At 42.8% G+C, this 21,743-nt stretch overlaps 1 protein-coding gene across 1 annotated transcript in view; it reads left to right on the plus strand.

Moving 5' to 3' along the window:
* Positions 1–1,047: 1,047 nt before the first annotated feature.
* carmil2 (capping protein regulator and myosin 1 linker 2) overlaps positions 1,048–21,743 on the plus strand; it is a 98,868-nt gene continuing 78,172 nt past the window's right edge. The window contains 2 exon segments of the mRNA XM_034086008.2: positions 1,048–1,290; positions 21,138–21,241. Coding sequence (XP_033941899.1) covers positions 1,263–1,290; positions 21,138–21,241 — 132 coding nt within the window. The 5' untranslated portion in view covers positions 1,048–1,262.

A 21,743-nucleotide genomic window follows, 5' to 3' on the forward strand; every position in this document is an offset into this window, starting at 1 on the left:
AATAAATAAATAAAACATTTTATCATTTTTTTTTGTTATTATTAATAACAACGTGTGCATAGACAGTTTTCAGGGACGGACTAGCCATCTGTTTAATTTCCCCGCAGGGACTCTTTGTTTAATTTTGGGATTAAAAAAAAGCCCATAATCACTGATGTATAGTCAAGACAGTTCTGAACATTACTGCACATTGCATTCATCCAGTTTCCTAACTCCTCAGGTCAAAGCTTTTACTTTAGGATTCCAGATGCTACAGCTCAGTGTAAATATACTCTGAGGGCTTCAAACTCCACATCACACTTGTTAGGTTGCACACTGGACCATGAATGACTTCTTAACTAGTTATTCATGAATCCAACTAATGCGTGTTCAACTCAGATTCACAGACAACATCCAATAAGAAAACTACATTGTAAGTGATTATTAGATAAATACGCCTAGGCCCTTGTACAAAGCGAACACATTTTCTTTCACTCTTCTTTATACTTTTCAACACCTCAAAATAATCTTTACTCAAATACAAATTTGAAAGATTGTGGCGCACGATTTGTGTTTGAATGCAGGTGTGGTACCCCCTGGTGGTTAGAAACAGCCCCGCATATAAACAAGCTGTTGCTCTTGTATGATTTTCTGAAATACGGTTCTTCTTTAACTCCTGTAATTAATTAATATCTGTGTATCCCCATAAAGCATTCAGTGTGTTGACAGTTTGAAGCTGAACTTAGTGAAACTGCAGACTCCTACAAGTGTGGGAGGTTGGAGGCTTCAGTCGTCTCTACCTTCACGACAACAGTGACTAACGGCATGGAACAGGAAGTGTGTGTGCAGAAACTGTGCAAGCAAGGGGAGCTGATGTGTGCAAGCAGGGGTGGAAAAAGAAAATGGGTTGTCAGTGCATCTGTAAAACGGGTGTGTGTGTGTGTGTGTGTGTGTGTGTGTGTGTGTGTGTGTGTGTGTGTGTGTGTGTGTGTGTGTGTGTGTGTGCGTGCGTGCGTGCGCGCGCTAACACCTTCCTCCTCTTGTCTCCACTCCTCAGCTGACGCTGGATGTGACACTGTTTGTCTGATTGTTTTATTCAGATCAGATTTTTTTTAATTTACAGATATGTTTCCCTCCAATATGTCTTCCTCTCGTGAAGATCATGTTCTGTAGAATCAGCCTGAGAAGTTTTCACTAGTTTACTTATCTTGGAGGCGATCTCATCTTGACTTTTTGGTGCATTTCTTTATAACGTGCTATTGTCTCGTTAAAGTCTCTACAGGATGGACTCCGTCTCTCAGAACCTGAAAGGTAAGATGAGCCAACTTTACATCAATGATCTTTACTTAGAGTAGATTGGATATACTTTATTTATTACACAATAGGACATTATTTTGTCCCCGCAGCTTGTTAACAGGCATTACACACAAGTTAAACATAATAAACAACTTAATATATACAGTACTTCTCAACAGATATACTGTATAGCGTCACCTTCTTAAACTAATGGCCTAAGTCATATTCGAAGGTTTTTCCAAAAACAGAAAAAACTTAACCAAATATAGAATATATGATATATATTAATTATTTCACACAAAAAGGTTATGACAATATATGACTATTGACATACACATAACACTGTCTGTCAATTGTGTAAAATAAGAGATTTAGATGATTTAGGCCAATTTACGAACATGTTGTTGTGACTTAGGCCATTTGAAAAGCTGACTTAGGCCTTATTACTTCTGGAGTAAGTGACTTAGGCAAAACAGTGCACTTCTCTTTCCCGCATTACTGTAACAGACCATGGGGCTGGGTCAGCAACTAACAGTTTAACATGCTAGAGGAGCATACAGAGACTCAGGAAACAGAGGGCAGTTTGGCCCTTTAATTCAATATAGCAAACTCAAAAGGTACAACTTAAATCACTCTTAGCTAAATAAAACAAAAGGCAAGTAAATCAAACCCTGAGGAGGCCAACACATCCTCACTCCCAGGTCGGCCTATGTTGACGTTATGTCAAGTCCCCTGCCGGCTTTTTCCAACGCAAGGGGGGGGGCCTTAGCGTCCATTTTCAACGCAAGGGGGGGGGCCTTAGCGTCCATTTTCAACGCAAGGGGGGGGGGCCTTAGCGTCCATTTTCAGCTTTCCGGGATGTCCATGTGCTTCTATGGACGCTCATGGAAGCACGGCATTCATTTGTGTCGACTGCAATGTGAGCGTCCATTCTCATTGGATAGCGGAGAATTGTACACCTGGAAGTAAATATTCCCCTTACTGACGATTGATTTTACAGTGATATCTGCACTACTCATCGACTAAAAAACACCAGATTATCCTTGTTAATTACACAACATTGATTGGTTTAAATTGTGTGCAATGCTTTTGTATTTTTCCCCTTCGATTCGGAGAAACAAATCTTTTTTCGGAGTAAATGATGGCAGAAGACACTACACTACCCAGAATCCCCAGCTATCATTTCTCCCTGCAGAAAAAGAAAACATGGCCGAACTTCGTTTTATTCTGGGTGTAAAATGCCTATTTTAAAGTTAGTTTGGCCATTAAAATGCGTTTTGATGTCATTTGATGCGAGAAATATGAGTTGTTATTTCAGATTATGTGTGCAGTGGATGTACATGATATTTAGTTTGCTAGTTATTACGAAGATTACTTCAGGAAATTGCGTCCAACGTTTTCATTGTTACCAAGGTGGTTGCTAGGGACGCTGCTATCGATATTATTTCTGTTATGTTGTGTAACTGTTTAATGGTGTTATCTTTATTGCTACCCCCTTCCCCGTCAATGTATAGTGTTGGTCCACAGCGCAAACATATTAGTTAACAAAATCCGCATCTAAAGATAGCCTACGTTATTTCCCCCTGTGCAATTCCAGTCTCACATCTCAGAGCACACCGTCATTAACAAATACCGGAAACAGACCGAAAACATTTAAAGAAAAGAAAATAATACCTTATTCCGAGTGTGCTTGCTTTTCTCTTTGAAAGTCATCACATAAAGGCATTGTAATACACGGTTCGGCTGCATAAAATATTACATATCTGCCGTAGTTCTGTATTTATAGAGCCCTGATGAGAAGACAAACATGAGGAACTGAAAACGTGACGTGGATCATAAATATATCAGCCATTGAACAACATCTTACATTTCTTTTCACACAATACGTCTCCTTGCCGTATCAACACTAATTCGGCTCACTTTTATATTTGATCCAATTGGTAGATAGGCTGTATTTACACCATAAAGGTGCACAGCTGATATAAAGGGACACCTGGTGGTTAAAGCATGTTATTGAATTTCATTATTTTTATTATTAGATATTAATAGGATCCCTATAAAGTATATTCATTACTCGTTATTCTCTACTAATAGTTAATTAAAGACTGTATATAATGACTATTTTGCACATCCCGTTCAAGATTTCAAGATGTTCTAAGGTTTATTGACAACTATGGTGTAGTTCTGCACTGAATGAAAAACTTGGGTCGCAGGTTCCTCAACAGTGCATTACAAGACATCTATCAATATGTGTGCATACCTCCAGCAATGTTAACTATGTTGAAGCACTTATTTTAACTGATATTATACATAATGTATTATACTCTTATGAACGCGGTGGACCCGTTCAAATCCAGTTTTGAACAGTCTGCCGTGGTTCCATCCCATTTCAAGTGCTGTTCGAGGCTGGGTAACCCTCGGAGCACACTCTCCAATCACAGAGCTTGAGGACTATCACAGGGTTTGTCAAACAGAGCACATGGTGTAGTCCAAACGATAGCTGGGGATTCTGGGTAGTGTAGTATCTTCATTGCCTTTAAGGGCAGTTGACACAAACGAATGCCGTGCTTCCATGAGCGTCCATAGAAGCACATGGACATCCCGGAAAGCTGAAAATGGACGCTAAGGGCCCCCCCCTTGCGTTGAAAATGGACGCTAAGGCCCCCCCCCCCTCGCGTTGAAAATGGACGCTAAGGCCCCCCCCCCTTGCGTTGGAAAAAGCCGGCAGGGGACTTGACATAACGTCAACATAGGCCGACCTGGGAGTGAGGATGTGTTGAGGAGGCATGTGCCTCTCCTCACTATCAGTTTCTCCCCTGAACCTTTCTCAGTCATCTTGGTGTGTGTGTGTGTGTGTGTGTGTGTGTGTGTGTGTGTGTGTGTGTGTGTGTGTGTGTGTGTGTGTGTGTGGTGTGTGTGTGTGTGTGTGTGTGTGTGTGTGTGTGTGTGTGTGTGTGTGTGTGTGTGTGTGTGTGTGTGTGTGTGTGTGTGTGTGTGTGTGTGTGTGTGTGTGTGTGTGTGTGTGTGTGTGTGTGTGTCTAATTATGTGGCAAATTGTCAAAAAGCTGATGACACTCGAAGGGCATGACATGTTTCATGGACGGAAGGTCCTGAAACCTCCTCGCCTTGATTGGCAGAGCGTCAACTTCAGCAGTTGCAGCCTGGGTGAAGGAACTTCTTGAAGGAAATCTGTCACAGCAGTTTCCAGCTTTGCATTTTTGCCACTCTTAGGGCCAGATGTAGTTGACGGGTCTGCCACTTGTTCGTCATGGTCGATGGTGTCTTTGTTCAGCCAGTGTAATGGTTCTTTCAGGGATACCAAGTGTAGAAGAAAAAAAGATTTGCACACTTTAAGATTTGTTCCATCCTGAAGTTGTTTCAGTTGGTAGGAAAATGATGAACTGCGCCTGCCACCTTTGCCACCTTTGGCCTTGTATGCCATTCTTTTGAGATGTTTCTTCTTGGATTCATTTTGCTTCCATGTTTCTGGGCTGAGGTATTTATGTTGTTTCCTTTTGATCGTATTGTTTTCATACATCCTTTAGATGAGGACCATAATGTTCTGAGGTTGCTGCCAGACTGTCTTCATTTTCAGGGAGAGAGGACTCATCAGAGGATGGATTGTAGTTTGGGTCAATGATAACATCATCATCATCTATGTCTTCTTCATGGTGTGGATGGGTCTGCTAAGGCATCTTCAGCAACACTCTCTTCTTCAATGAAAGTGTTTAGGTTATTGTCTGCTCCATCTGACTCAGGGTGTTTCTCAATGTCGAGTAACGCTGCCCCAGAGCCACTATTTCAAGGATACTACTTCATTGAGTCCCGCCGAAGGACTGTTCCAATGTCCAGGATCCTTGGAATTCTACCGAGGCCGGCGTAATTCGTTGCTGGAAATTTCGAGGCTGCACATGTGTATCCTCCGCGGTCTTAAAATCCGCACAATGCTTTGCGCACGGACCAATTCCCCAAATCTTTGTCGGAAAATGTAAGGCGGGGCCACTCATATGACGCACACCTGCACACTTGCTAGCCTGTTCCATTCTTCGCTCTCCGAAAGCCAGGAATGATTCTTGCCTAGCCTCTGATGGACCTGACTCGGAGGACAAGGAAGCGTCCTCGACATTGAGAAACACCCACAGTGTCTTGGCCTGGTACATGCTGCTCCACCTCTTTAACGACGGTCTCATTTTCATTGGATGATTCCTGATCGGTGTCTGAAAAGTCAAGTGCATCTCCTACCAAAAAGGAGTAGGCATACGGTCACAACTGTGTGATCATTGTGAAAAACATTTTTGTAATTGCACTGTGGTCCTATGCATTAATACATTAAAGCTATTTAATGAATATTATTTGGCCAAATTCAGTTAAAAAAACATTTAATCTTTCCTAATAAGATGGAAATGTAATGTGGAAAAAAGGTCAATATTAAGAATTAAAACAGACAAAGGCAAAATGTAGTTTTCCTTATTTATAATTATGCTGTAATTGTAACCGTTAGTTTTGAAAGATTAGATTCGTTTTTAGATGAGTCTTTATTGTCCCAGAGGGAAATGTGTGCATGCTTCATGGAGCTACAGTAGCTACATTAGCTTCAGTAACTATAGTACCTACAGTAGCTACATTAGCTACAGTAATTGTGAAATTAAAAGACTAAATAACTACACAACATTTATAGCCTAGCCTATAGTATAGTAAACATCACTTACCAACAGGGGACAAGCCCTGAACCATGAAAATAACTTAATTTATCTGTTAGTTTTTCTTTCTTCTTGAAGCAGCCATTTTGTAAAGCTTGTCAAATGGCCTAAGTCACAAGACAATGTGACTTAAGCAATTTTTAAATATATTGCCTAAGTCACACTCTTGACATAGGCCATTATACTATCAGGGTAGGAACAGCACTTTCTTTTCAATAAGGATGTAGGCAATTTTACCAGAGGTGGCCAGCATCAAGAAGAGATGATTTAGGCAAAAAAAACATTTTCTCCAAAATATGACTTAGGCCATTAGTTTAAGAAGGTGACGATAGATTATTCATTGTTGAATTAAAAAATTAAAGCTATTAGATATATGGAGAGAATTGAAACCACTTGCAAAAGGTATTCCTGTTATTCTAACACATTCTCTCGAATAGATAACTTTTTGATTTCCTCAGAATTGCGTACACAAATTTGGTGCAAAAAATGGCAGCAGGATGAAGAATTCGTAAAATATATAGGAGGACAGATCGACGAGTTCTTTTAAATAAATACACAAACCTCTGCCTGTACGAGATGGGAAGCTTTTAACGCTTTCCTGAGAGGACATAATCATTAGTTATACAGGGTCAAAGATACGAGAGGAGAGATTAAGATTGGCAAACAAAACTAAAACTCTTCAGGAAGAAGTCTTTGAGAAAAGCAATCCTCAACTGGAAAGTGAGTTACTGATTTTGAGATCTTAATATGATCAACTGTCAGCTTGTAGCCCTGCCTATAGTCTTTTAAGACTGAAACTAACTTTCTATGAACAAGCTGATAAATCAGGCATTAGCCACTAGCATTAAACCACTGGAAACCAAAACATCACTAACAACCATTCCAATGGTCGGATTGTTGTGGATCCTACAGAAATTAATGATGCATTTAGTGACTACTATAAAGATCTTTATAGATCTATAGATTTATAGATTTATTAATATAAAAAATGAAACTAATGTACGAAACATGAATAGATTCTTAGATTCACTATCAATGATCCAAAGGGAACATAAACAAGATCTAGAGCTAGAAATGAACAAGGAAGAGATTGGGCACACCAGATGCTCTTCCAATTGATCTGTATTAAATATTTCAAAACAAATTGCTTACACCTCTAGTTGAAATGTTATCAGAGGCTTTTAAGAATGGCAGTCTTCCACCCTCAACGAACAGTGACTTAATCATTGTATTACCAAAACCAAATACTCTAACAAATGGGAAAAAATTAGATCCATAAACATGTTCAATTCTGACCAGTGGCGTTTTCTCCTGGAGGCCAAGGGAAGCCAGGCTTCCCCTGTTTTTTCGGATTGTAGTTATCATTTTAATAAATAAATAAAAACACTTCGGAAATTCTTTGTGTGTTGCTGCCGGCCCGTCTCTCCCCCATTCTCATTGAGTATTTTACAAAGAGTGAAACAGCGCCCCTGTAGATGTTATGGTGAAACAGTAGATTGCACTCTCTGTTGCGAGAGGAGGCTAGCCGAAATTGTCTTCCCTTGGTGAAAAAAAATGGAGGGATTGACCAATCAGATGAGGCTCACGTCATGCCCCTGCTGACCGGTGATTGGTCAGGGCCATGCCAAGGGAAGCCAGAGGCGGCTGGCTTCCCTTGTCTCACAATCCAATCAAATCGCATCAACTTAGTGTTGCAGTGACGCGTCCTAAAACCCGGAAGTAAGATGCGCTCGTTTTCCCTCGACAAAAAAGCAATGGGATTTCTCCATAGGATTTTGGAAAATAGCTTGAAATAAGCTCATAAATGTGGTTGAACGCCTCACCTTGAAGGTGGACAACTTACAGACTGAGGTGAAAGACTTGAGAGCACATAGCCGTGGAGCTGAGAATGGCAGAGGCAGCTCCGACTTGACCTGAGATCGTCAGAGGGTGCACCGGCGTGCCTGCCACTGTGACTGTGGCGGGTTTGGTTGCAGATCTACCACCGGGGATTCCCACAGGGATGACCGCAGCAGGGGCCGTTCTCCTCAGCGCAGACCGCAGGATGGTTTGTCCCGCAAGGACCACACGGCGCTGGGGAACGTCAGCCAAGGCGTGGAGTGAGGTTTTTGTCTCCCTCTCGGCGGTCACCATCTCAATCCTCGCACGGACGGCTGCAGGGAAACTTCCAGTGACTGGCATCGAGACCCAGATGCCGGTTTCACCACTACAGGGTCAAATAGACTATTCTGCTGGGAAAGCGCCTGCTCGTGCATTGGACTCTTGTTCTGTGGGTGAGTCTAAGCCCACAGCCTATGTTAGAGGACTTGTTGAGGGTGTTTATGTTACTGTTTTGATTGACTCTGGGTCCAATGTTTCACTTATTTCTGAGGACTTCAGAATGTCCATGTCTGCCTTACGTAAACGTGTGCTAAATACCCAGTACACTTTTTCACGCACAGTAAATGGTCAATTGTTGGACACTCTGGGCCCAGTGACTCTTCCCATACAGCAAACATTGGGAGCAGGCTCTACATGTAGTACGAGGGGCAACACAAGCTATTCTGCTGGGGTTTAATTTCATGTTGCAGGCTCGAGCTGTTATGGATGTTGGTCGGTCGTGGTCTGCTTCGCCTGGGGGATGTTGATATTCCTCTCATGCATGCCACAGATTTCATACCAGAATGTTGTAACATCTCTTTGTCTGTTGATGCTATTATTCCCCCTTTCAGTGAAATGATTGTCCCAGTTAATGTGGATATTCCCCGTACTGCTGGTCTGCCCATTGACTCTTTCTTAGGCTACCTGGAGCCTGAGGTGCGTGATAACGTGGGACTTGTGATTGCACGTACAGTTGCACCTGTGAAGAATGGATGCACTGTGGCCAGGCTGCTCAACCCGACAGAGAAGGAGTTAAAGCTGCACCCCGGCTCCCATTTAGGTGTGTTCCACCATGTTAAGGACTGTGAGCTACTCACCCCCTCTCAGCAGGGGGCTACCCCTCTGCCGGATGTGGCTGGCTTCCCGGTGTCTGGTGAACAGAGACTGCAGCTGCAGGTCTTGATGGGGAAACACCATGGGGTGTTCGGCTCTGGGAAGGGCAGAACAGGAAACACCGGTCTGATCAAACACCGCATACAGACAGGTGATCATTCCCCGGTCAAGCGTCGGGCCTACCGTACTTCGCCAGAAAAACGGAAGGAGATAGGCAGACAGGTTCAGCGCCTGTTGGAGGATGACATAATTGAAGAGAGTTGTAGCCCGTGGTCCGCCCCAGTGGTCCTCGTCAGAAAAAAGAACAACACATGGCGATTCTGTGTGGATTACAGGGGACTCAACTCTGTGACAATAAAGGATTCTCATCCACTGCCACGGGTGGATGACACATTGGACGCATTGGCGGGGGCCTACTGGTTCAGGACCTTGGATTTTTCTGACGGTTACTGGCAGGTGGAAGTGGCTGAGGAGGACCGCGAAAAGACAGCATTCACCACTGGCCAGGGCCTATACCAGTTCAAATCCATGCCTATGGGTCTGACCAATGCACCCGCTACCTTCCAGAGGGTTATGGAGCTGGTGTTAAGGGGGCTGCCATGGCACATCTGCATGGTGTATCTTGACGATATACTGATTTACAGTAGTTCGTTTGAGGCCCACATGTCTGCTTTGGAGGAGGTCTTCATTCGGATTGGGGCAGCTGGGCTTAGATTGAACGCCAGAAAGTGCCATCTTGCCCGTGATCACGTGGTATTCCTTGGTCACGTCATCTCCGCCGGGGGGCTTCGTCCTGACCCCCGTAACACGGATAAGGTGAAGACTTGGCCAGTTCCACGGTCCGCTACAGAGGTGCGTGCTTTTCTGGGTCTCTGCTCTTATTATTATTATATAGGTTTGTGAGGAGTTTTGCCCAGCGTGCTGCCCCCTCAACCATCTGACGGGAAAGGATGTCCCTTTTCAGTGGACGGCGGATTGCCAGGAGGCATTTGAGTTTTTGCGGGATGGTCTTTGTGCCGAACCTATCATGTGTCACCCGGACTTCACCAAGAGTTTCGTGCTGTGTACAGATGCTTCGCAGATTGCTGTGGGGGCTGTGCTGTCACAAGAAGTGGATGGCCTGGAGAGAGTGGTGGCCTACGCTAGTCGCTCCCTCACAGCAGCTGAACGGCGTTGGTCTACCTACGACAGGGAGCTGTGGGCGATAGTGTGGGCAGTGCGTAATTTCAGGCATTACTTGGGTCTTCTCCCCTTCACAATTATTACAGATCACCAACCTTTGTTGGGTCTGCGACGACTTCAGGTTGACAATGACATGACGGGGCGTCGTAGCCGTTGGGCTCTGGAGCTGAACCCATACGACTGGGTGATTGTGCACAAGAGTGGGGCCAAACACACAAATGCAGATGCCCTTTCACGCAGGCCTGACACCCCTGAAGCTTTGGAGAATTCAGGCAGTCTCGATGCCACATCCGCTCCCTTGAGTACAATTCTCCCTGGCGCTGGGGACAGTGGTCCTAGTGATGTGTGTGCAGTGGGGACTCCTGCCACGGCCCAAGCCCAGGGACTGATTTCAGGCCCTCCTTCTCCTGACTCAGGGACCAGACCCTAATCTTCACTCTGTCACATGATGGCTCCGGTATTAGGGAGCTCCAGCAAAAGGATGCAGACATCGGAAAAGTTTTGGCCTGGCTGGAGCATGCCTAGGTGAAGGTTAAAAGATGCTAGTCGGGGTGTGAAGAGACTTTGGCATGAGTTTCCCCGGCTGACTTTTGTGGAGGGACTTTTATGTAGAGTTGTTTGGCAGTCTGAGGCAGGGCAGTCTACTCAGGTTGTTGTTCCTGCTGTCTTAGTTCCAGAGGTCCTGGGACACTTGCATGGTGCTCCACTGACTGCTCACCTGGCGTATGAACGCGTTTTGGCACGTGCAAGAAGTGTGTGCTATTGGCTATCATGGTGTGACCTGGTTATGCCTGTCAGAGAAGGAAGTCCCTGGTGCCTAAACATGAGAACTTCGCATGCAGTTAGACCTTTCCAGCGTGTGGCGGCTGACATACTGGAGTTGCCAGTCACATCAAAAGGCAACCGGTATGTGTTGGTTGTTGAGGACTATTTCACAAAATGTGTAAATCTGTATGCCATCCCCAATCAAAAAGCCCCCACGGTCGCGGAGTGTCTCTTCCAGAACTACATCTTGGAGCATGGGGTAATGGAAACTCTGCACACTGATATGGGCAGACAGTTCGAGTCAGATGTTGTGAGGCATTTGTTGCGGAATATTAGGTGTGAAGAAGACGCACACCACGCCTTACAATCCGAAGTCTGATGGCATGGTAGAGAGGTTTAATAGGACACTTATCGATCAGTTGGCGAAATCTCTGCTATCATGTGAGGGGGAGTGGGACTCTTTTTTGTCACAGGTCGCGTTTGCGTACAATACCAGTGTACATTCCAGCACAGGCTTCACGCCGTATTTTATCACGCATGGCAGGGAGGCCAGGACTCCTGTGGATGTTTTACTGGGTTCAAACGGGATGATCTGGTGCAGGGTCCCCGGGAAGACTTTGCTGGTTCCCTTCTCAGACGCTTGCACGCGGCGTTTGATCAGACAAATTAGCTGCAAGCAGCAAACAGCAGTCGTACTATGACGCCAGAGTGAGGCACGTCCCAAATGAAGCCGGGGATTTGGTGTGGTTAAATGATCCCACTGAGAGCCGCTGTAAGCTGGCTCCCCACTGGAAGGGGCCTTATCTGGTACAGAGGCGAATGGATAGGGGTGATGAAGTGGGGGTCACGTACCAACTAAGTAGCCCGTTTGGGGATGAAGCCTCTCTCCAAACTGTCCATTATGACCGGTAGCCTTTCCCTTGGAGGGACCATCAAGGTCTCTCTTAAACCTTGCTCAGCCTCTTCCGTTGCAAGATGCAGTCTCCCCACAGAGCTCTGGACGCTTGAGGTTTTCTGATGGGGAAAGTGACAGTGTTCTTGTGCCGGGTTCTGGAGCTGGTGATTCCCCTGAGCTCGAACAAGCAGCACCGACGGTGTCCCGGGCTGAGAGGTTAGCGCGGCCTCCTGTCCGCTTTATGGACTTTGTTGTGGGCCGAGTGACTGGTGTTTACATGTTTGTGTGCTTCTTTTCTCCTGTGTATTCTATGCTGCATAATTGTGTTTTTTTCCATGTCTCAAGTGTGCAGGACAGGGGAATGGGTTATGTCATACCAAGTTGAAGTTTTATTTGGGCTGTGGATGTGTATTATTTATTTGTTTATGTTTTGTTGTGTTCTCACCATGTGTGTGGAAATGGGGACATTTCTTTCAGTAAGGGGGGACGCATGTAAGCATTGGGTTGAGAGGTCATGTGTTGTGAGCATGCGCAGTCTGTGCTGGTGTGGTGAAGGAGAGCGTGGTGTGACTCGATAATAATAAACGGAGGCGCTAGCTGGGACGCTCCAAAAAGTACTAAGTTCATTAGTTTTTGTTACACAGAAGTATCATTGAAGCCTTAACACCTCGGACGTTACAATACAAATGTGTGTAAAATGATACCGGGCGCTGTAATCACTCATCTGGTTACGTTATTACATTGACCACCACACCCCGACCCAAAAGAAAGGACGTATTATTGGCTTCCCCTAATGTTTTCCCCATGCCACGCTACTGATTCTGACCTGAAGATAGTAAGCTTTTAGCAAAACGTTTACAAATATGTCCACGAAATACCATCAATAAAGATCAAACTGATTTATTATGGGAATGTAAGGTTTCCACAACGTAAGGAGGGTGTCTCAAACCCTCTGGAGTCGGTGGACGCGCCGGTGCGTCCAGACAACACACTCTCACTCCCTAAGCGTCCAATAGCGACGTTTGGTCAGTGTCCGTGGCGTCCAATTGTGACGCTCCTAGGCTCCTTCAGCGTCATAAAGGGACGCAAATAGCTTTCAACTGATTGCAATGTATTCCCATCTGCGTCGGGATTTGACGCTCATGGAAACACGGCATTCGTTTATGTCGGCTGCCCTTAAAGGCAATGTGAGCGTCCATTCCCAGGAGTAAAGGATGGCAGAAGACACTACACTACCCAGAATCCCCAGCTATCGTTTGGACTACACCATGTGCTCTTGACAAACCCCGTGATAGTCCTCAAGCTCTGTGATTGGAGAGTGTGCTCCGAGGGTTAAGCCGATTCTCGAACAGCACTTGAAATGGGATGGAACCACAGCAGACTGTCCAAAACTGGATTTGAACGGGTCCACCGCGATCATCTTAAGATAAGATATACTTTATTGATCCCAAGTTGGAACATTTGCGTTACATCAGCATGTGTAACAGTTAAATATGCAGTTGTGTTTATTTGAAAATCATTTAGTATAATCACACAAATTCTGTGTTTTATATTCAACAATTCTGTGTTCTTTATTTATTGATTGTTCAATACCTGACAAGGCCGGAGATGAAATATCTACATACATCTATAAGAGTATAATACATTATGTATAATATCAGTTAAAATAAGTGCTTCAACATAGTTAACATTGCTGGAGGTATGCACAAATATTGATAGATGTCTTGTAATGCACTATTGAGGAACCTGCAACCCAAGTTTTTCATTCAGTGCAGAACTACACCACAGTTGTGTAGGCCTATATGATATGTCAATAAACCTTAGAAAATCTTGAAATCTTGAAAGGGATGTGCAAAATAGTCATTACATACAGTCTTTAATTAACAATTAGTAGAGAATAACGAGTAATGAATACTTTATAGGGATCGTATTAATATCTAATAATAAAAATATTGAAATTCAATAACATGCTTTAACCACCAGGTGTCCCTTTATACCAACTGTGCACCTTTATGGTGTAAATACAGCCTATCTACCAATTGGATCAAATATAAAAGTCAGCCGAATTAGTGTTGATACTGCAAGGAGACGCATTGTGTGAAAAGAAATGTAAGATGTTGTTTAATGGCTGATATATTTATGATCCACGTCACGTTTTCAGTTCCTCATGTTTGTCTTCTCATCAGGGCTCTATAAATACAGAACTACGGCAGATATGTAATATGTAATGCAGCCGAACCGTGTATTACAATGCCGTTATGTGATGACTTTCAAAGAGAAAAGCAAGCACACTCGGAATAAGGTATTATTATTATTTCGGTCTGTTTCCGGTATTTGTTAATGACGGTGTGCTCTGAGATGTGAGACTGGAATTGCACAAGGGGGAAATAACGTAGGCTATCTTTAGATGCGGATTTTGTTAAACTAATATGTTTAGGCTGTGGACCAACACTATACATTGACGGGGAAGGGGGTAGCAATAAAGATAACACCATTAAACAGTTACACAACATAACAGAAATAATATCGATAGCAGCGTCCCTAGCAACCACCTTGGTAACAATGAAAACGTCGCGATTTCCTGAAGTAATCTTCGTAATAACTAGCAAACTAAAGATCATGTACATCCACTGCACACATAATCTGAAATAACAACTCATATTTCTCGCATCAAATGACATCAAAACGCATTTTAATTGCCAAACTAACTTTAAAATAGGCATTTTACACCTAGAATAAAATGAAGTTCGGCCATGTTTTCTTTTTCTGCAGGGAGACATTTGAAGATCACGTGACAGACGCCAGCCATCGGAATGAATGGTGAAAAAAACGGGGTTTGTCAAACAGAGCACATGGTGTAGGCCAAACGATAGCTGGGGATTCTGGGTAGTGTAGTGTCTTCTGCCATCCTTTACTCAGAAAACATATTTGTTTCTCCGAATCGAAGGGGAAAAATACAAAAGCATTGTACACAATTTAAACCAATCAATGTTGTGTAATTAACAAGGATAATCTGGTGTTTTTTAGTCGATGAGTAGTGCAGATATCACTGTAAAATCAATCGACAGTAAGAGGAGTACTTACTTCCGGGTGTAAAATTCTCCGTTATCCAATGGGAATGGATGCTCACATTGCCTTTAAGGGCAGCCGGCATAAACGAATGCCGTGTTTCCATGAGCGTCAAATCCCGACGCAGATGGGAATACATTGCAATCAGTTGAAAGCTATTTGCGTCCCTTTATGACGCTGAAGGAGCCTAGGAGCGTCACAATTGGACGCCACGGACACTGACCAAACGTCGCTATTGGACGCTTAGGGAGTGAGAGTGTGTTGGTCCAGATGCGCATCATTTACGTAATTAATCGTATATTTTGGATTATACGGAGTAGAAATATGATTCAGATATCCGCGTAATCTCTGGAAGTGTAGCTACACAGCAGCCAGACCCACTGTCTTGGAAGACGGACAAAGACCTTGACACTGTCTTTACATTTATAATGAATAGTTGGTTGAAAGTTGTAATGTTCAATATTGTAAATAGTGAGATTTTCCAGTTTCTTATATTTATATAAATAGTTGGTTGAAAAAAACATATTTCTAATACATTTTTGGTTGAAAAAAAAATGCTCAATTTGTATTTGTAAACATCACGTGAACCTTGGTATGTAATATGAAGTCATTATTCAGTCCTAACCAGTGGTGTAGTGGGCGTTGGACGCGGGGGTACGCCTACCCCCACTTATTTGGAGCATGATCTTTTTTTTAATAGTCTAATAAATATAAAATCATTGCCAGTGTTATCAGTTGCAAGTGTGTATTTATTGTAATAATGACAAAAACATAATACATTTCACAGTAATTATAATACCAAAAAAAACGATTTCCTTAAATAATTATGATTAGTCATCACGATCGTGACCCTGCGGAGAGCTGGGGGTGTGTCAGTGACACACCCACTGGGGAGAGCCAGCTCGCCGCCCGCCGATTTTGCGGCAGCTCTTTCCCTCAAGAACGCTAAAGAAAAAGCTCTATAATGGCAGGCAAACATTTTTTACTTGACTTCTTTTCTAAAAAGAATATAATTCACAAGAAGAAAGAGGCTAGCAGCACCGAAGCTACAAGTGAAGCTGCTACTAGTACTACATCATCAGAAGAGCCGCCTAAAGACGTGGATAATGCTAGCACTAACGGAGCGTCCACACTACAGCTTCAAAAATAGCTTGGAGCTGGGCGTGTCTGGAGCTTGGGGATTTTATTCAAGCAACACGGCCAACAACCAATCACATGAATCTCCCGCCCCCGACATACAAAGCAAAAAAACCCGGGGATTTTATGGGAGCAATATATATATAAACTCCCCAAACAGGCGAAAACCTACCAGTTTCCCCCACTGTCTCTGCCACCTCCCTCCATGCCTGGTTCCTCCGGTTTGTATCCCGGTAGGTGAAGAGGGTCTGGTCATACAAAACCGGGTGATTGCTACGGCGATAGTTAGTTTCTCCTCCAACTTTTTTTGAAATATAGAAATGAACGGCGGGATATCTCTCCCAGCTTAGACGCGGTTTGATTGGCTACGGCTTCAGCTGTCAGATTTTGGGAAACGGGATTTGATTGGCTGGCGCTGGCTACTCCGGCGTCAGAAGTTGAACATTGTTCAACTTCTGTCGCCGGAGACGCCTGAGACGCCTCGCTCTGCTACCCACAATTCAGTTCGGCGAAAAAGCGCGGCTACGTGACGTCACCCCATTGAAAGTGAATGGGCAGAGTGGAGCTTTCGACGCTGTCGACGCTGTAGTGTAGACGGGCCGTAACGTTAACGTTAGCTATAGCAACGTTCCCTAGCTCAAACTCACCTTTCCCAGATGCATGGACGGAGGAGATGTGGCGGAGAAAACAAGAGGCATAAGCCTAGCCGTGGATAGACTGCAAAGCTGGGAAACTGGGCTGCAAAGTTTGTTCATCCAAATCGGATGTATCAGTCTTCAAAACACAAGGTGTGTGTGTGTGTGCGTGCGTGCGTGCGTGTGTGTGTGTGTGTGTGTGTGTGTGTGTGTGTGTGTGTGTGTGTGTGTGCGTGTGTGTGCGTGTGTGTGAAGCAGCGCTGTCTGTTTATTTGCAATGTAGGCTAGGCCTAATCAGATTAATTTCAAATCCAGATTCAGTTGTTTGCATAAATAGGCTATATTTTTCGTTTCGTTTATTAAGTTAATTTCAGGACCACTTTGGGAATTTTGTTTGTTTGTTATGAGTTTTAAATAGATTGAGAGAGAGAGGTCTGCTTAGTTGCAATACTGTAGTTTATGCAATTTAGGCCTATACATTGTTTATGTAATTTATGTGCCAGTGTGTCCATGGTTTTGAATCTGTGTGTGTGTTGAGCGCAGCGCCGTCTGCTTTTTGCATAGTAACACAAGTGGGACAAAGCATACCGTTAGTTTCTGTGGACCTGTCTGCCCGTTTTGTGAGTGCACTGCATGCGTGCGCACTTGTGTGGCATTGTTTGGGATTACCTAATTAAAATAGCGTCCCCCCAGTACAAAAATCCCCACTACAACACTGCTCCTAACGTATCTCAGTCCCTGCTGTGGTGAAAGTAGAGTGATAAACACCTATTTTACTCAAAATTCAAATTTAATCTTTTTCATTTTAGACATGAATTACACATTTATACACAGTGTAATTCAAATATTTCACTACTTTTGTGATCCTAAGACTTTGGTAACCAAATCTAAAACACCAAAACAATTGGATGACATGAGTACATTTGTGTTTTCACATTTGTCGTTCTGGGGCAGCAGAGACACGTATTATCTGTGTTAGAGTTGTACTCGCTACAGGGTTTACTTTGAGGGTTTGTGACTCTGCAGACCGTTTACATGCATAAAAAGCTACATAACACAAGGGGTAATAACCGGAAAAGCATGACATGGGACCTTTAAATGGTTACAGATATTATATAAAAACTATTTTTTAACGCCACTAATTATTTTAACGCGATTAACGCGTGTATTTTTTGTCCTCGGCCGCCCCGTAGTTTCAGAGCGCATCGAGTTTAAAATACCATCTACAAGCTTCCCAACCCAGTCTCACGGCATTTCGTGTTCACCAACACGATTTGCAATGTATTTCTACTGCCTGAAGCACGTCTTTTTCTCCGGTCGGGTCGTGGGAGACCGGAAGCTGTGTGGTTCATAAAAACATGTTCTTACTCAATATCAAGCCACAATTATTGCTTTTATTTTAAATCGTATAATTTCGGACTTTTGTTGCCGTCTGTGAGGAAAATAAATGGGGCTCAGAGCCTCAGGATACTGAAATCTGTATTTTTAAATATCTTTTCCTTCTAATTTGTTATTCTTTTCAAAATAACACACTGTTATTTACTCACCAATAACACACAATTATCCTTGCTTTTATTTATTGGTTTAATTCCATAATCTCGGGCTTTTTTGGCGTCCGTCAGGAACTGAATTTCAAAATAAAATAACCGGAAACAGACGTAGGCCTATAAGGGACATTTCGAGCATCATTGCGATTGTCAACATTTCTGAGTTTAGGATGGCCGAAGACACTACACTACCCATAATCCCCAGCTATCGGTTAGGACTACAGTTCCCGTAAGGTTAGCAGAGCGTCCAAACAGCTGTGTGAAATGGAACGAAACCACGCCAGACTATCCCAAACTGGAATCGAACGCCCCCCCAGAACTACACATGCTGGCTATTGTGTTTCGCAAAATGTTCTATGGGACGTCTCTACTGAACGTTTTCGTTTTTCCCACAATTAGAAGTTGCCAGTATTAAACACATTGGTGTTATCAAATGTAAAACATATAATTAATAAATGGGTGAAAATGGCTTGTGTCCATAATGCGCAGCATTAATATATACCCACATGACAGCTCATTGCTACTTTGTAATTCTACTCCACTACAATTCAGAGGTTAACCTGGTATTTTTACTCCACTGCATTTATTTGAGTTACTTTGCAGATTCTGATTAATTATGTGAAATATAAACAACCCTTAAATCAGACTTTAGTTACACCTGAGTGAAATTCAGGGGAGGTGATTGTCAAGTGCCAACAATCAGGAGAGATATTTGATAGTTGGTGCTTGAGAAGACTAAACATGTATCTGCAATTGACATGAATGGAAACAAGTAATAAAGTATATTCATTACTCGTTATTCTCTACTAATAGTTAATTAAAGACTGTATATTATGGCTATTTTGCACATCCCTTTCAAGATGTTCAAAGGTTTATTGACATATCATACACAACTACGGTGGAGTTATGCAATGAATGAAACACTTGGGTCACAGGTTCCTCAACAGTGCATTACAAGACATCTATCAATATGTGTGTACCTCCACCATTAAACTGTCATATTCTGCACATTTCTTATTCTATCTACATAAGAGTATAATTAATGTGTATAATATCAGTTAAAATAAGTGCTTCAACATAGTTAACATTGCAGGAAAGCAATATATTAGACGTTAAGTACTTTGTCAGGCTTACTATTTATCTGTCGATAGATACCCCCAACGTTTTTTTCTTATTTAAAAGAAGATATTAATCTGTTATTTAATGTTTAAATAAAGGTGAATTCGTTTTTCTGTTTTGCACCTCCTCCTATTAATATCTTTGTACATCCTGCACTAAACTGTTTTATTGTAGAGATCACTTATAGTATCTTCTTGATTTTTTATATTCTATATTTCTATCACAGACCTTCTACTTTCCCCCTATGAAAGTATGTACTCTTCATATTTGTATTCAAATATTCAAATAATATTTGATGAAAAAAATATTAATTATTGTTTTTATGTGTTATATTATAACACATATATATAGCAATATATCATATATATATATATATATATATATATATATATATGATATATTGCTAAAATGTTCCGAAGTCTTGACGGAACATGTTCTGGGATTCTGCTCAGGGACACATCTCTTCAAGACATCCAGAACAATTCATAATAAAAGCCACAACAGTATAACTTTAATAATTTAAAGGTGACCTATTATGCAAAATCCACTTCTTCGTGTCTCTTCTACATCAACATCAACATCTGTGTAAAGAGTCTCTGAGAGTTTCAGGAACAAAGATTCTCTCTCTTTTTGATCCATTTCTATAAAAACCTGTCTGAAAATGAGCTGATCAGATTTTGGCCACTTTATGATGTCATAACGATGTGTTGTCTTGTGTAACGATTAGCCAATCAGCAGCCAAGGTAACCCTGGCCACCTTATCACCTGAATCTCCTCCCAGAGCACCATTGTGTTTTTTTAAACCAATCATCTCTCAGAGGGGCGTGGCCAGCAGCAGCTCATTAGCATTTAAAGCTACAGACACAGAATCAGTACTTTTGGAACAGGGCTGAAACAGAGGGGGTTATGGGAATCTTTTCTCGAGCTGAAAGTGACGTTTTCAGCTGTGTGTGACCTAGCATTACTATCCTTGTGGGGACCTAAATCTGTTTGCACAGTCACGTGTGGGGACTCGCCTCCCATGAGGGGAGTCATTCATTTTAGGGTGAAGAGCCCTGCGTGGTGCACTGGCTCTCGGTAAATGAGTGTGTTTAAAAAAACATTAAAAAGCTCCATAAACATCGCCCTACAAAGACCTTATCAAAACCCTTTTTAAAAAGCATCATAAAAACTCTGTGAGAACAAGACCGTTTAAAAAGTGCAGGACGGGGATGGACCACGGAACGGCGGCAGAGTATGTTAAAAAGCAGATCTCCCCAACCCAGGGTCTCTGGAGGGGGGCGTGGTTGTGTGTGCAGGTGTGTATACGTGTGTGCAGGTGTGTGTGTGTGTGTGTGTGTGTGTGTGTGTGCAGGTGTGTGTGTGTGTGTGTATGGAGCTCGTCCCAATGGAATCAGTAAAAGACCTTAAATGAGAGGGGGATCTAAAATGGTTGATTAAAAGTGCAAGTATTAAAACACAAGTGCAATAATAAAATAAGTAGAATTAAAACAATCTCTCCAATAATTAAAATTAATTATTTCATTATTAATAATTTTAAATGTAAAAGGAGTGTTATAATGAAACTAATAAGAGTGATAATAAGTCAAAGAGGGAAGGGGGGGGGGGGGCACACCGGGTTAGTCTAATCGTATAAAGATGAACTCGATGTCACTGGAAAATAAAAACCACTAAGATCAAGGTCGGGTAAGTTTAAAAGAGTCCACAGGACAGGTGTTTAATTTGCCCTGTTTATTTAAAAGTGATGAAGTGATGTATACGTGTGTGTGTGTGTGTGTGTGTGTGTGTGTGTGTGTGTGTGTGTGTGTGTGTGTGTGTGTGTGTGTGTGTGTGTGTGCAGATGAGATCTCGAAGCTGCTGAGTCCTCACAGAGTGTGTCTCGTGACTCCTGTCACCCTCCACCCCCCCGCTCAGACATGCGGGAGGTCGGCCAGCAGGTTAGTGGTGAGTGATGCACACTAAAGATGTTCTATGTAATATCAAGTATATTGTGCTTATAAATGTATGTATATTTAGAAATGTTGTATTTTCTTTTTACTTTCATTAAAAAATGACAAAGCTCTGTTTCCCCAGGGAAATAAAGTTGTCTGAATCGGATGATGTGAAGAAAGGAAGTGTTGCATACAAAGTGTATCCTGCCCTTAGATTCCTGAACCATTCATTCACTGCCACTGAGGGTGTGTTCACACCTAATAGTCCGCTCTCTGGTGGCACCAGACCACAGTTTGTTACATTGTTTCATTTCTCAGAAGGTTCGGTTTGCGTTCACACGGGCAAAAACTCAAAGGGACTATAAACTTTAAACACAAGTCATGTGCACGGAAATGCTGTTCAACCATTGGTCAGACATTAAGGGGGTACAAACGCAAATCCCGGCAATTTCTAGCGGAGCCTCCGCCATGGAGCATCGGCACTGTCGGCAGGTTATTCTCATGCTGCTGTTAGT

This window comes from Pseudochaenichthys georgianus, chromosome 6 (genome assembly GCF_902827115.2).
Source record: "Pseudochaenichthys georgianus chromosome 6, fPseGeo1.2, whole genome shotgun sequence".
NCBI lineage: Eukaryota > Metazoa > Chordata > Actinopteri > Perciformes > Channichthyidae > Pseudochaenichthys > Pseudochaenichthys georgianus.